This window comes from Ceraceosorus guamensis, assembly GCF_003144195.1.
Source record: "Ceraceosorus guamensis strain MCA 4658 unplaced genomic scaffold IE81scaffold_38, whole genome shotgun sequence".
Taxonomy (NCBI): domain Eukaryota; kingdom Fungi; phylum Basidiomycota; class Exobasidiomycetes; order Ceraceosorales; family Ceraceosoraceae; genus Ceraceosorus; species Ceraceosorus guamensis.
The window spans coordinates 23,549-36,388 of NW_020290033.1; the positions used below are offsets into that span (position 1 = coordinate 23,549).

At 56.3% G+C, this 12,840-nt stretch overlaps 4 protein-coding genes across 4 annotated transcripts; 3 read left to right on the forward strand and 1 right to left on the reverse strand.

The window, feature by feature from the left end:
• The first annotated feature begins 683 nt into the window (after positions 1-683).
• On the forward strand, positions 684-3,211 carry IE81DRAFT_156823 (hypothetical protein). Its single transcript, XM_025510497.1, has 2 exons — positions 684-919; positions 1,065-3,211. The coding sequence occupies exons 1-2, from the start codon at positions 789-791 to the stop codon at positions 2,788-2,790; spliced, it is 1,857 nt and encodes a 618-aa protein (XP_025368874.1). The 5' UTR covers positions 684-788; the 3' UTR covers positions 2,791-3,211.
• Positions 3,212-3,948: 737 nt separating this feature from the next.
• Positions 3,949-4,773, forward strand: IE81DRAFT_324203 (hypothetical protein). The gene is made up of 3 exons (XM_025514170.1): positions 3,949-4,086; positions 4,297-4,430; positions 4,592-4,773. The coding sequence occupies exons 1-3, from the start codon at positions 3,957-3,959 to the stop codon at positions 4,613-4,615; spliced, it is 288 nt and encodes a 95-aa protein (XP_025368875.1). The 5' UTR covers positions 3,949-3,956; the 3' UTR covers positions 4,616-4,773.
• Positions 4,774-4,838: 65 nt separating this feature from the next.
• On the reverse strand, positions 4,839-5,902 carry IE81DRAFT_324204 (hypothetical protein). Its single transcript, XM_025514171.1, has 5 exons — positions 5,792-5,902; positions 5,615-5,687; positions 5,392-5,445; positions 5,252-5,308; positions 4,839-5,078 (listed from the first exon to the last, which is right to left on the reverse strand). Exons 1-4 carry the CDS (start codon positions 5,800-5,802, stop codon positions 5,285-5,287), a joined length of 162 nt encoding a protein of 53 aa, XP_025368876.1. The 5' UTR covers positions 5,803-5,902; the 3' UTR covers positions 4,839-5,078; positions 5,252-5,284.
• Positions 5,903-9,155: 3,253 nt separating this feature from the next.
• IE81DRAFT_272699 (hypothetical protein) lies at positions 9,156-12,101 on the forward strand (the record flags this gene model as incomplete). Its single annotated transcript, XM_025511423.1, has 9 exons — positions 9,156-9,281; positions 9,344-9,429; positions 9,497-9,598; positions 10,334-10,488; positions 10,803-10,987; positions 11,053-11,142; positions 11,201-11,435; positions 11,500-11,643; positions 11,944-12,101. Coding segments are annotated over 9 exons (1,281 nt in total), but the record flags the coding sequence as incomplete, so codon positions are not given.
• Between the last annotated feature and the right edge of the window lie 739 nt (positions 12,102-12,840).

The following is a 12,840-nucleotide window of genomic DNA, read 5'->3' on the forward strand; positions in this document are numbered from 1 at the left end:
CGCGGTCAAAGCTTTCTTTCGATCGAGACATTCATCAGCATTCAATTTTGAGTGAGCACACCCGCGTGCATTACATTCCCTTCAATAAGCAGCCCATCATCTCGCCAAGCTTGCACGTCTGCGTACCGACTGTTGTCTTTGTTGCAGACGAGGGCAGGGGTTGTGATCACGACTCTCAAACACGCTCATTGTTGCCATCTCGATCATCGCCCGTGTGCGGCATCAAGATCGAGCGGACGAACCCACGAATGGACCAGCGAGGCTTCCACCAGCTCCGTGCCGATTTGCAAGGTAACCGCGGACCAAAGGAAGGCTGCTCTGCGCGGAGTGGCTGCGACCTCTCGCCCGTCGGTCGATCAATGGCGACGCGAGCACTTCAGCCTTTGTCTAAGCGCCAGCAATCAACTCCAAACTCGCTTCGTCGTCCACATCCGCGCATCGCTACACAACTCACTTTATCCAGGTGGGAGTCGCATCTCACGCAATGTCGAACTCATACCCTTACCATCGGCCTGAGCGCTACGACGCAGGACAGCAATATCGCTCCCAAGCATCAGACAGAGAATGGCGGGTGGTAGACAACGGCAGAGCCCCGAGGCCCTCATACGACGATAGCACCGAAAACGATCATAGGAGATCCACGGCTGGTCCCTCATCCAGAAGATTCGCAAACAGTGCTGCCAAAGACGACTCTCGGGATAGGCAAATGTCATCCGGATCCCCTGGAGCGCACAATCGGGACAGGCGCAGATCTCCTCCAACCGACGCGCGCCGCCCCTCTGCATCCAATGAACCGGATCGCGATCGTGCCGTGTCCAGCAGGCCAAGCACCCCAAGGGGTCCTCGCACAGAACGAGAGAGGAAGCGACAGGCGACAGAGACACCTGCCTCGAGCGAGGTCTCCAAGTCCGCGCATGAAGCAATGCAACAGGCAGCATCGGAGTTCATCGAAGCTTTAGTCGGCTTCGAGCCAACAAGGTTGGAACTTCAAGAAGTACGTCTGAAAGCTAGTTTACGGTGTGGTGACTGCCGAGAGGGAGGGGGTGGGGGCGCGCTGCCTGAAGCATTGCTGAACTTTTCCTTCCCATCGCTCGCTCATCACAGGCAAGAAAGAAATTCGATCAAATGCAAAACTTGCGAACTGCACGCGACAAACGGGGAGAAGAAGAGACTCCGATCCACGCTGAGCAGTTCAAGACCGCCAAGGAACGTCTGCAAGCTGCGGACGTGAAGGTTGAGGATGCCAAGGCGGCGATCTTGAAAGCCAATCAAGAGGTGCAGTATTCCATCATACGCTCCATACGAAACGAGACGAAGAGGCACCTCGATGACATAGAGAAGAGCATCCCCTCACCACAGCTCATCAGGAAGACTGCTGAAGATGTTGGTGACTCGGTCCGGAAGGATATTACGAGCAAGGAGGAGATCGACAAGATGGTCAAGAATCAGGTCCAGAGCATGATCCAACTTGAACGCCGGGGTCTGACTAGCGCTTTCTTGACGAAGGAGGAAGGCCGCATTCTGATGAGAGATGTCGCTAACGAAGCTCTGAAGGCCTTCGACCTACCACCACCGCCACCGCCTCCGCCTCCTGTAGCTCCAGCAGCGAGTGCTACCGCCATGCCTGCTCCCGCGACATCAAATGTGTCTGGGAGCGGCGCTGCCGAACCAGAGGAAGGCGAAGTGGCGCAGGATGACTGCCCTACACCGTCCACGAAACCTCGGACGCACAAGGACGTGCGCGCGGTCATAGACGCTCGATATACTGACATGCGACATGAGATGATGGATCATTTCGCCGAGTTGAGCAATAACCTGGCAGAACTCATCAAGGTTGCCATCGAAGATGCTCAAGAGGAACATCGAGCCAAGAAGCGCAAGGCATTCGAAGCTGTTGCTGCTTCGAGTGCTCCGGAGGATAGGCGAGACGCTCCTCTCGCCGCCGCCAAAGAACTCGTCGATGCCGTATTTGGTGCATTCACACCCGAAGTACTCGCGAGGTCCGACGACTTTGCGGGCGAGCAAAAGGAGAAGGACACCTCGGCGGGCACTAGTGCGGCGAGTGCGGCAGAATCGTCCGATCGAATTATTGCCCCTTTGCCTAGAGCTGCATCAACGTCGCAGGCTACTGGCTCTTTGTCTGCTCAGCCCGAAAGCGGACAGGCCGCCCAAGGCGGCAGCGCACCCTCGAACGAAGCGCTTTACAAATCCCTCGCAGAGGAGCGAAAGCGCAACGACGATCGATTTAGCAACGTGAGCAGAGTGATGACGCTTATGCGTGACCTGCATCGGGAGGAGCTAGACGGCCTCAAGACGTCGAACAAGGCGCAGAAGGATGAGATCGAGAAGCTGCAAGCAGAGATCGCACGTCTTGGGGAAGCTGCGCCTGCTGGGCCGACCGCGACGCTGAACGGCGCTCCAGCTGCACCGCCGCAAGGAGAAGCGCCCGCATCGTCAGGCACGACACCAGACGTCTCGACGCTGCGCGATAGACTGGACGTGCTGGACAAGTCCCTGTCGCAATGCACAGAGGATTTGTCGGCAGTGCAAGAGACTTGCAAATTTGTTCCGCGTTTGAACTCCAGGTTGAACAAGCACAAGGAGATGATCGACATGATTGTGGAACACTCGAAGAACACTAATGCAGACTTGACCTACATCACTTCGCTCTTTGCGGGCATTCCGGAAGTCTCGAATGAGGCGTTGCAGGTCGCCCCGAATGGCGCCGCTCCTGCGGCTTCGAATGGAGCTGCGCCTCAACAGGTGCCAAGTGGTGTCGGTGGTCATTGAGACAATTTTCACGCAAGCTCTCGCCCGCATCGCTCGACTCCGACTCTACGCTTACCATTACGCGTTCAGCTGACAATGCCTCGCCTGACGTTTCCCTCTGTTAACAATTTACTGTACTGGTACCCCGCCCTCTATTCATGTGATGTTGTCCTCACAGCAGCGCCCGAAAGCAGCGGGACACACATAGCTGAGCGTGCCTGTCTCGTCTGCAGGAGGACATGCGCAAAGGATCACGCGCGGACGCTGCTTGGTTGCGAAGAGCAGTGGGGATAAATACGTGGAGACAGCTTCAAAGGTGTTTGTGAATGTAGAGCACGAGATCGAGCATGACTTGTAGGTACTTTATAGACCTTTGAGCGTGTGAAATGAGCCACCCAGGCAAATCATTCGCACATTACACTGCGATGTGATTAGAGTAACCCAGCCTGAAATGGGGGAAACTGTATGTGGTGATCGCTGAAGATCGAGTGAACGAGTATGCTCGCGTTTTCCGTCTAACCGAATCGATGCTTTAATTTCGACGCGGCCAAGCCGAGCTGCTTGCTGCGTGCACGCAGCAGGGACGCATGGCACTCGCGCGCACGGAACCGTTCGCGCGGATGAGCTAAAGGAGCGCGCAGAAGAGTCACGAGTGATGTGGGCCCATGCATGCATCAACTTCATCCTGAGCCTTGCTTTTTCCCCACCGTGTTCACCTCTTCTGACTCTCGCGACACGTCAACTCAGACGCCCCAACCCTACGCTCGGACCTTTACTGACCCAACGTCCAACGCAATTTCGAGATGGTGAGTCTGAAAGGCAATACGAGAAAAGGCGGGGGGCATGGAGAGAGAGAAGAGGGAAGTTCGAGAGTCTTGCTTTGACGTCGATCGGCCTTGCGGACGTCATCTGTACTTGCGCATTGACCTGAGAGTCGCCGACACTGACGTTGCATGCTCTGCCTCTCGAATATGTGCGCTATCCCATCGCTGCGATCCATGCACGCCTGCCGCGCTGTAGTCGGAGCATCCAGGTGAGACCTCTCGACAGCTAAGCAGGGACGCTCACGGCATGCCTCCTTAATAAGCCAACGCTTCCTTGTCCGTCGCTTCAGAGAGAGTGGATGACTGGATTGACGCTTGCACCATCATCTTTTTCCTCAAATCTCTCCTGGCACAGCTTACACCATGGCAGCCCTCTGCGGTATTGGAGGCCTGATCGGGTTTGCAAAGACTAGATCTGTTCCCTCCATCGTTGCTGGACTGGGTGTCGGTGCGCTCTATGCTGTGGGTGGTTATCGGATCAAGAGCGGTGGAGGTGAGTCCACATCGAGGCGGGTTGGGTGTGGTGTGGGCACTAGCTGTATCAGAAAGCTTTCGCGCCAGATAGAATCCTGGCGTGATGAGTCACCTTCGCCACAGCATTCGGTAAGATGGATTCCATGTCTGACCTTGATCCGTTCGCGCTCCGCCTCCGCCTCCTCCTCCTCCTCCTCCTCCTCCTCCTCGCTCTTGCCATCTCCGACAGACTACGGCTACGAAATTTGCGCAGGCGCATCTGCTCTTTTGCTCGGATCATCCCTGCCTAGAGCTCGTAAAGGTCCCGTACCTGCCGGTCTGAGCGTAGCGAGCACACTCGCTGGAGCCTACTACGCCAAGCAGGTGAGTCTGGTCGAGACGGGCTGGTAGGACAGCTACTGGGCTGCCTCCCAAGTGGCTAAGAGGGGACCAACGAGAGGTGACAAACATCGCGCTCGAGGGCATGTCGGAGTCTGTGGAGCCGCTAGCCGAACATCCCTCACCTCGCCCTCCTCATTTTACAGGTGTACGACTTCCGCATTCGCTGAGCGGTTGAAACAACACCGCTCTTCAAAGCCACGTTTTCATCTGGCGTGCGACGCGAGATACCGCGAATCGCTTCAACACCTGCAATGCGATGACGTGCGATGGGACTCTCTCGCGCTCAATTAAATGAAACAAAGTGACGCCGAAGCGCACAGCCCCGAAAGCACTCGTGGGCGTGTTCGCAGAATATCTGTGATTCATGCGAGGCTGGAAAGGCTCACGAGGTCAAGTGGTACACGATCTCATTTCGCGGGTGAGAGGAGAAGATACAGCTGGCCATGAGCTTTGCTACATCGGAGAAGAGCTTGGAGAGCCCAGGGCGGAGGGGATGCGAGGGGTCGTCCTGGAAGCCTCGTCGCTAAGTGGGACCAGCGAAGAGGGGGAAGATTGGTACAGACAGATTGCCTACCCTGCATGCAACAGCAAGTGAGGAGGCGGAGCGCATTCTCGCGTGAAGGCGTGGTGCTGAGGCGCGATTATAGGCAGAGGCGGCGAGGGTTAGTGAGGTCATCGGCGAAAAGGGTGAAGCCTATGAGATGAACAACCCTGCGGATGCCACTGGTGTGTGCCCTTCTAGCTAGTCCGCTTGCCCTCTCGTGTTGAGTGGGGCAGCCTCTTCCTGATGCGAAGGCACTCACATCGAGTCGCTCATTGTCCAGTTCCATTCATGTTCATTTCTTTGCGCCTGGCTTGTTCTGTGATGTTCGTAGTGTCGAGTAGCACCGACGAAGCGGCTCAGCGCGCGTGCACGAGCACGTCGAATGGACAGCCCACTCACTTTGGGGTTCTCCGGGCTCTTGGCCCAAGCAGCACCGATGAGCTTCATGCGTTCCTGGGTGGGGCATGCATGCGAAGTAGAGCGGCAGCGACGTTAGCAAACACGCTTGTATGCTAGCTTTCGGCCTTCAGGCAAGAATCTACGTCACGGGAGTCGGGTGGGGCCCCGCGTCTCGGGCGCGATGTCTACCCATTCAATGGTTGCAATAGGACGCGTCGCTCACCTGAGTGGTACCCTTGGGGTGCGTCTGCTTGAATTTGGCGCTCTCCTTCTTGACAAACTTGTTGTAAGCACTCCTATTTGAGCGAACGATGGGACATGGATGAGTACCGGCGGATGGACGGGTATGTGTGCGCAGCAAGGCTTGTGACTTCCGCTTGTACGCGGAGGCGCTACTCACTTCTTTACCATTTTGAATATGCTCGAGAGGTGGCAAGGCTTTTGATGTTTGAGAATGCTGGTACGGCTGGGTGCTGTAGGGGTTGTGGTGGTTGGAACGCAAGCGGGTGCTTGGTACTTGGCGATGGAATGCAGCAGCCTAGAAGGCGTCTCCGTGTGGGGAGCACCATCTCCGCTTCGGTTCAGATACCCACCCTGCGTGTGTGGTGTACTGCTCATGTGCCTTGGGCTATTCGCGCATCCGAGCGCGCGTGGTCGATCACCTGCCGACGCGCTCTTGCATACTGCTGCACCGCCATTCGTGATTGCGCACGGATCATTTCGCGTCGCGTTGATCTCGCATCCGCGGCGCGCGTCGGCCATCTGGCCCGCAACTGGTGTACCGATCGAGTGACTGACTCGTGACTGTAGATCATGCACGCGTGTGTTTTGAATAAGGCGTGCCCTTCCACGCGTAGTGTGCCATGTTTTGATTGTTAAAGGAACTTGCCCACATTCTTAAAAGCACGTTGCACGTCGCCAGCATTCCCACGATTGCTGCAAAGCCCAAACACGGCGCTATATAGATGCTCGAAGATATCGTCTATACATAGAAGGCGATTGGTGGGCCGTTCAAGTCGGGGGCTTCTTCCTCTTCGAAATCAGATATTTGAATCACGGATCAAAAGTGCATGTCAGTTCAATCATGGGTCACGGGCGCCGGAGCGCGTGACTGTTGCCAGCGTCACGCGAAATTCGCACCGTGGATAAAGTCACGTGTTCTTTTCCGAGATAAATTTGCGGACGAGTCACGATTCAAGATTGTGCAGATCTTGCTGGGGAGGTGCGCGCATCCAAAATTCGGAGACAAGTACGGCACATGCGGACGTACAGCGAAGCAGCACAAATACTGTAAATGACTGTACGGCATGCGGCGCCGTACCAAGTGAGACATCAGCAGGCGTGCCTGAAGCAGGCGGAAGACTGAGCAGCGGGTCCCCAAAGTTCGATGTGTGTGACTCCCACACGCCTCTCGCCACCGTCATCCATCCGCCCATCCATGACGTCCTAGACTTGATTTGAAAGTTGTTTACCCTTCAACCCTTCACGAGAGAAAGCCTCTCGACGGCCAAGGTCAGCACCATCAAGCAAGCAACGCTGAGGGATGCGTGCTCATAGGTGCGCCACGACTGGCACCGTTGCCACATGTCTCGATGCGACAGCTGCTACGACGCTTGACCACCTGTCGCGCTCAACGCAAGCACACCTCAAATACCTGTGACGCTTTATTCTTCTGCCACCTTGTGAAGGCTTTCGCTGTTCAGCTTTCTCTCGGGGTTGTTCGCAGTCCCTCGGCTGCGATCCTTCTAGCACACCTTGACGAGCTGATGCGCGTCAGCTTGTCAAGGTGGATTAGATGGATCGCAGCAGATGGATTGCCGGTTGCTCCGAGTGAAAGATAGAATGTGCGATCGTAGGACTGAAGCCTCGTCGACACCCTCAATCGACTGTGAGCAGTCGCCGTCGGCGAAGGCGTGGTGAAATTCGTTTTTGGCAGGCTGGGTGGTGTGTGGTGCGGGAGGCAAGCCGAGCAAGATCTCTGGCCCCCGCTTTCGACAGACATCAGTCATCCACAATCTTTTTGTACCCTAAACACGGACCTGCGCTGGCTGATTGCCACCCCCGTGCTGTGTCCTTTGAATCCCCGCTTAGGTTGAAAATAGGCCACCTCCACGCACACGCCGTCGTCTTGTAAATATTCAAAACCACTCCGCAGAACGATTCTTCGAATTTATGTCCAAGTTGGGTATGTTGAATGTGGCAAAGACATAGGAATGCACTCTCTCTGTGCGACTTCTTGACGACTGCAAGAACGGTCAAAATTTGTTGTTGTGCTCACCGTACCAACATCAGGATCTGACATGCCGACCAAAAATTGAAGGTACTTCGTTCCTTTGCTTGGTGCCGGCGTCGGCCGCCCCTGGTCTTTCGACTGATCACGCACTCCTGCGCTAATAGTCAAAATCTCCAAGCTGCTTTGAAGGTGCCAATAAGGTGGAAGCAGAGTGCAGATTGAAGCATTCTTATGAGTGATGCTCGAGGTAAGAGACCGCCATGTCGAGATTCGTGTCTAAGCATGTGACGCGTTGCAAAGCACTGCGGTATACATCTCACCTTAAAGCGTGCTCGAGCCCTCGAGTTCAGCGCATGGACTATAATCCATCTCACAAGCATCCTGAATGCGACGAGCTACTCAATCCAGAATCTCTTGTACAAAGCGGCCGATGGAACAGGTGGCGATGGATGCGATGCCGAGGACGGGGAGGGTTTATAGGCGCGCGGGAAGCTGCGCCACGTGGCGATATTCACGGGGTGCAGAGGCACAGTCAGCTTGTCAAGACTCGCGCGGCTGCCTGATTTCTCGACTTTGATTTGGCTGATGGAATGCTTAGCCCCGATGCACCAGGCGGCGCATGCGCAGGGCGCGACGCGTTGTTGGGCCACATACTCGACTCACACTACTGTATGCAGGCCCTCATATGCACACAGATGCCTCGTATTTGATGTCCCCAATCGCGACTACGCAGCCACGACTCACAGTCACGAGTGCCGACACAGAGGTCATAGCCACCCGACCATCTAGGAGAGCTGCTTTCGGAACTACCCTGGTCTCCGCTGCCATCGCTTTCGCAGCTCTTCTGACAACTTCACCGACTCTCCGACAAGAGAAGCGTACGCATGGTCGCAGCGCGCTCATCCTAGCGCGTCGGTGCTGCTCGGCCGCGCTTAATGCCTCACTCAGCACGCTACATCCCAGTCTCATCTGGTCAGAAAGGGCGGCGCCGATCGACGAGATGCCTGCACGGAGACATCAGTCAGCGACGGAGAGCGAGTACGAGTCTGGGCCTGCGGAGAGCGAGCAGGACGAAAGCGTGAGTGTGCTGTCGCAGGTAGCGAGTGGAGGTTCGTGTCGTTTGCGACCGTCTCGAAGCGCGAGCTTACATCGCCTGCCACCCCTCTCGTCAGACTGTGGACGCTCTCATTAGCCCACGTGCACCAAACGGACACTCCGCTCCTATGAAAGGTCGGCATGCCAGGCCTGGCCGGGAAGCGGCACGGCCTGTAAAGAGGATCAGAAGAGCTGCCCACGAGGACTCGTCACAGACTCCGTCGCACGCGACCTCAGCTTCTCCAAATGGTACCACCAGCAGTCACGGACAGGTGAAGCCAGATCTGGAATGTGCATTCTGTGGGAAGGTCACTCTGCTGGACTCGACCAGCAAGCCAGAAGAAGTGATCAGCTGCGCAGAGTGCGGCAGCAGCGGTGAGTGAGAGATGTGCAGAGCGAGCAGCCGGCACAACGCCATATTCATTGCTATCACATACTTGCAGGGCATCCTACCTGCATGCGCTGGGGAAGAGCCACTCGCAAAGTGGCAGTTGCTCGAGAGTACGCTTGGAGGTGCATGGAGTGCAAAACCTGCGAGGTCTGCAGTGACAAGGGCGACGATGTGAGTTCGATTCGTGCCCCTCTCCAGGCCTTCTCTGAACAGCTCTTTGTCATTGGCTATAGGCGCAGATCATGTTCTGTGATCGCTGCGATCGTGGGTGGCATCTGTACTGCCTGAGTCCTCCGCTGACAAAAGTTCCCCTAGGTGAGTCGTCCGTACAAGCATTCAACATAGTCACAAAGCTCATTTCGTGTGTCCTTCGCACTCCTAGGGAGATGGATCTGTCCCACATGCCGGCAGCTCGAGGCGCATGTAGCCCACTTGATGGATTCTGAGGACTCTTCTCGTGCCAAGCTGTCAAATGGACACCAGAAGCAGTCGCGGAAGGCGCTCCTTGCGAGCTCATACGGGATATGGGAGAGCGGCAACGTCGCTGCGGGGGGCAAGTACATTGGGCCTTTGCGAGCAAGCTCGCCTCTGCCCAAAGCCCCTGATGGTCCTCAGACACTTGCAGACGCCAAGGCTGGCGTGCGAGCTAATGGCCTAGTCGCTGGCCTTCCGGCCGAACAGGAGACAGTAGACGAGAGCAACATGGGCAAAGGAAGACGTCTCCGCAAACCGACAGACCCGGAACGCAGCTTTGAAGTAGGCGCGCGTGCAGGAAGCTCGTCCGCGCCCACCAGCCCCCATCCCAACTCTCCAGTCGCGTCCAACACTTCAAGAGTGCGCAGTGCAGCAGGCTCCTCGCGAAGCCAGCGCAAGTCCCGCATGCGAGTATCCGATGAAGAAGACGAGGATGCCACGGTTACTACCGCTCCTTTCGCGCGCTCTCACCGCGCTGCAGCCGCTCAGTCTGCCCGGCGTTCCCGCACTATGCAGCAAGTCATCCCACTGACAGATGATGATGCAACGTCTGACGCGGCGAGCTCGCGGACTGGCACGAAGGGCGATGCTAGCGGTAGTGAAGTTGGCGAGGGCGAGGACAAATCGCGTCTGAACGTACGGCCAAAAAATAGGAGGTTCAAATTGTCATTCAAGAGACAATCTCAAGAGGGTAGCGACTCCGAAGATGGTCAGCATTCGGGAGCGCCGCAGCCGAAAGGCATGGAGAGCCTTGAGCCTGAGGAGGTCGTGGAAGAAGAAGAGGAGGAGGAGAGGGACCCATTCGGTGGCGTGCTAGTTGGCGCAGACGCAGACACGACTCGCACTAGACCAAATCCGGACGACCAGGCGCGCTTCGAGAAAAGCAAAGTGGATGCAGAAGTGAGTGCTTCATGCTTCGACCGTTCGACGGTCCAGCAACTGAAAGCGCTGTATTCACGTCACAGCGCCAACTCGGTGGTGCTGTCGCAAGTCTACCGGGCACAAGCAGCGGGCGCCTGTTGAAGCGCCCAACAGGCTACAATTCGTCGGCTGCGGGCTACTTTGCGGGCTCACCTTGGGCGGGTACCGGCTCAATGTCCGAGGCCTCCCGACGCAACGCTCTTGGGCCCGCTGCAGCTCCCAGCTCTCCGGCTTTGCATCCTCTTCCCGGTTCGAGCAGCCAGAATATCCATCTCGGCCACGCTTCCACGACGTCAGCTGGCGCTGCCGACACGGGCGTTGCAGCTCCGATCAAGATGATTCGTTTCGCGGATTTTGACATTGATACGTGGTACCAAGCACCGTACCCAGAAGAATACAGCCTTGTGCCAGATGGCCGGCTGTGGATATGCGAGCATTGTCTCAAGTACATGAAGAGTCGATTCATGGCAATCAGGCATCGCGTGAGTACAAGGGGCGGTGCAGCTGAAGATGCGTACACATTGCTTACGCTTCACATATCGAACAGACGAAATGCAAAATGTCACACCCACCCGGCGATGAGATCTACCGCGATGGCAATGTTTCCATCTTTGAAGTGGATGGGCGAAAGAACAAGGTATGTGGGGAGTCCGCTGGGCCCGCAGGCCCATGTGCTAATCAATACTCTCGCGCAGATCTACTGCCAAAATCTGTGCCTCCTCGCAAAGATGTTTCTAGACCATAAGACGCTATACTACGACGTTGAACCATTTCTGTTCTACGTAGTGGCGGAGATGGACGACCAAGGGGCTCACTTTGTGGGCTACTTTTCAAAGGAGAAGCGCAGTCCGATGAACTACAACGTGAGCTGCATCATGACCCTGCCCATTCGTCAGCGTCGTGGCTGGGGCAATTTCCTCATCGACATCAGTGAGTTGTGGTGAAGCGCTGTGAGCGGTGCCCAGTCAATGCTAATAGCAGTTCGAAATCCTAGGCTACTGGCTCTCGAAAAAGGAAGGCAAGCATGGCTCACCCGAAAAGCCGCTTTCAGACTTGGGCCTGCTCAGCTATCGCAATTATTGGACGCTGGCAGTGTTTGCTTTCCTGCGTTCAGCGCCAGATCGTGTAAAGCTTGAAGGTGAGTGCGTTGCATATCTCATCATCGCTGACAGCAGCTGACCGTGATTGCGACTCTCAGATATCACCGCCGCCACAGCTATGACTACGGATGATGTTCTGTACGTACTCCGCGAACAGGACATGATCACAGTGCATACCGCCGGGTCGAGCAGGGTGAGGACGCCTGCAACGGCCAAGTACAAGTCTCGCGAAGGGGGTGATGCGTCCCAGTCGCCAGAGAGATCTAGCAGCGCGACGCGAGGTTCGAGCCGCCGCGGTCGCCTGCGCGGTGGTGGAGCCGCCAATCGGGCAGCCGCAGCGCACAAGGATAAAGAGTCAGCTTTGACCATCCCGAAGGACTACAACATACACTTCGACCGCGCGTACATTCAAGCTCACTTGAAAACGTATGAGAGCAAGGGGTACCTCAAGGTGCGACCAGAAAAGCTGCATTGGACGCCATTCTTGTTCACCAGGTCGTATCCGCAACCTGCTGCTCTTCCTCTGCCTACCCTTGACACGACCGTCGACCCAGTCGCAGCCGCAACTGCCACGACCACCGATGAGGCAGCGTCCAAAGCTGCGGGAAATTTCGGCGGGGAGACCACGACCTGTGCTAATGATGACGCCGCAAAAACGCCAGCGTATGCTGTGGCTTCGCAAAGAAGCCCTTCTGCCCGTGGCACAAAGCACGGCGCGAGCAGCAGCCCATCTCAACGAGACAAGCGGCGCCCCGCCCAGGAATTGATAGACGATCAAGATGGTCCGCGCATCATTGTGCCGAAGCAAGATCAACAAAAGGGCATCTCGCCTCTTCACGAGAAGACATTTGACCTGACGAGAGCTCAAGAGGGGACTGAAATCGAGGAAATCGAGGAAGAAAAAGCGCTCGATCGAGCGGAAGCATTGGCAGCCGCGGAAGAGCTGAAAATCGCCGGTGCCGACGACGACCTTGATGCGCCGCACGAGCCGGACGAGGAGTACGCTGATATCGATGCGGAGGGTGAAGAGGAGGAGGGGGCAGAAGAAGGAGAAGAAGACGCGGATGCGGATGCGGATGCGGAAGGCGAGGCCGATCCGCAGATTGAAAAGGAAGATCTGTGAACGTCATCAAGGCAGTCAAGTGACTGTTCTAAATTGTTCGCTCTGCTATTGCCATCTGCGCGTGCCCTGTTTTCCGATGTACAGTAACCAAACCAATCGTTATCGTTGGCCG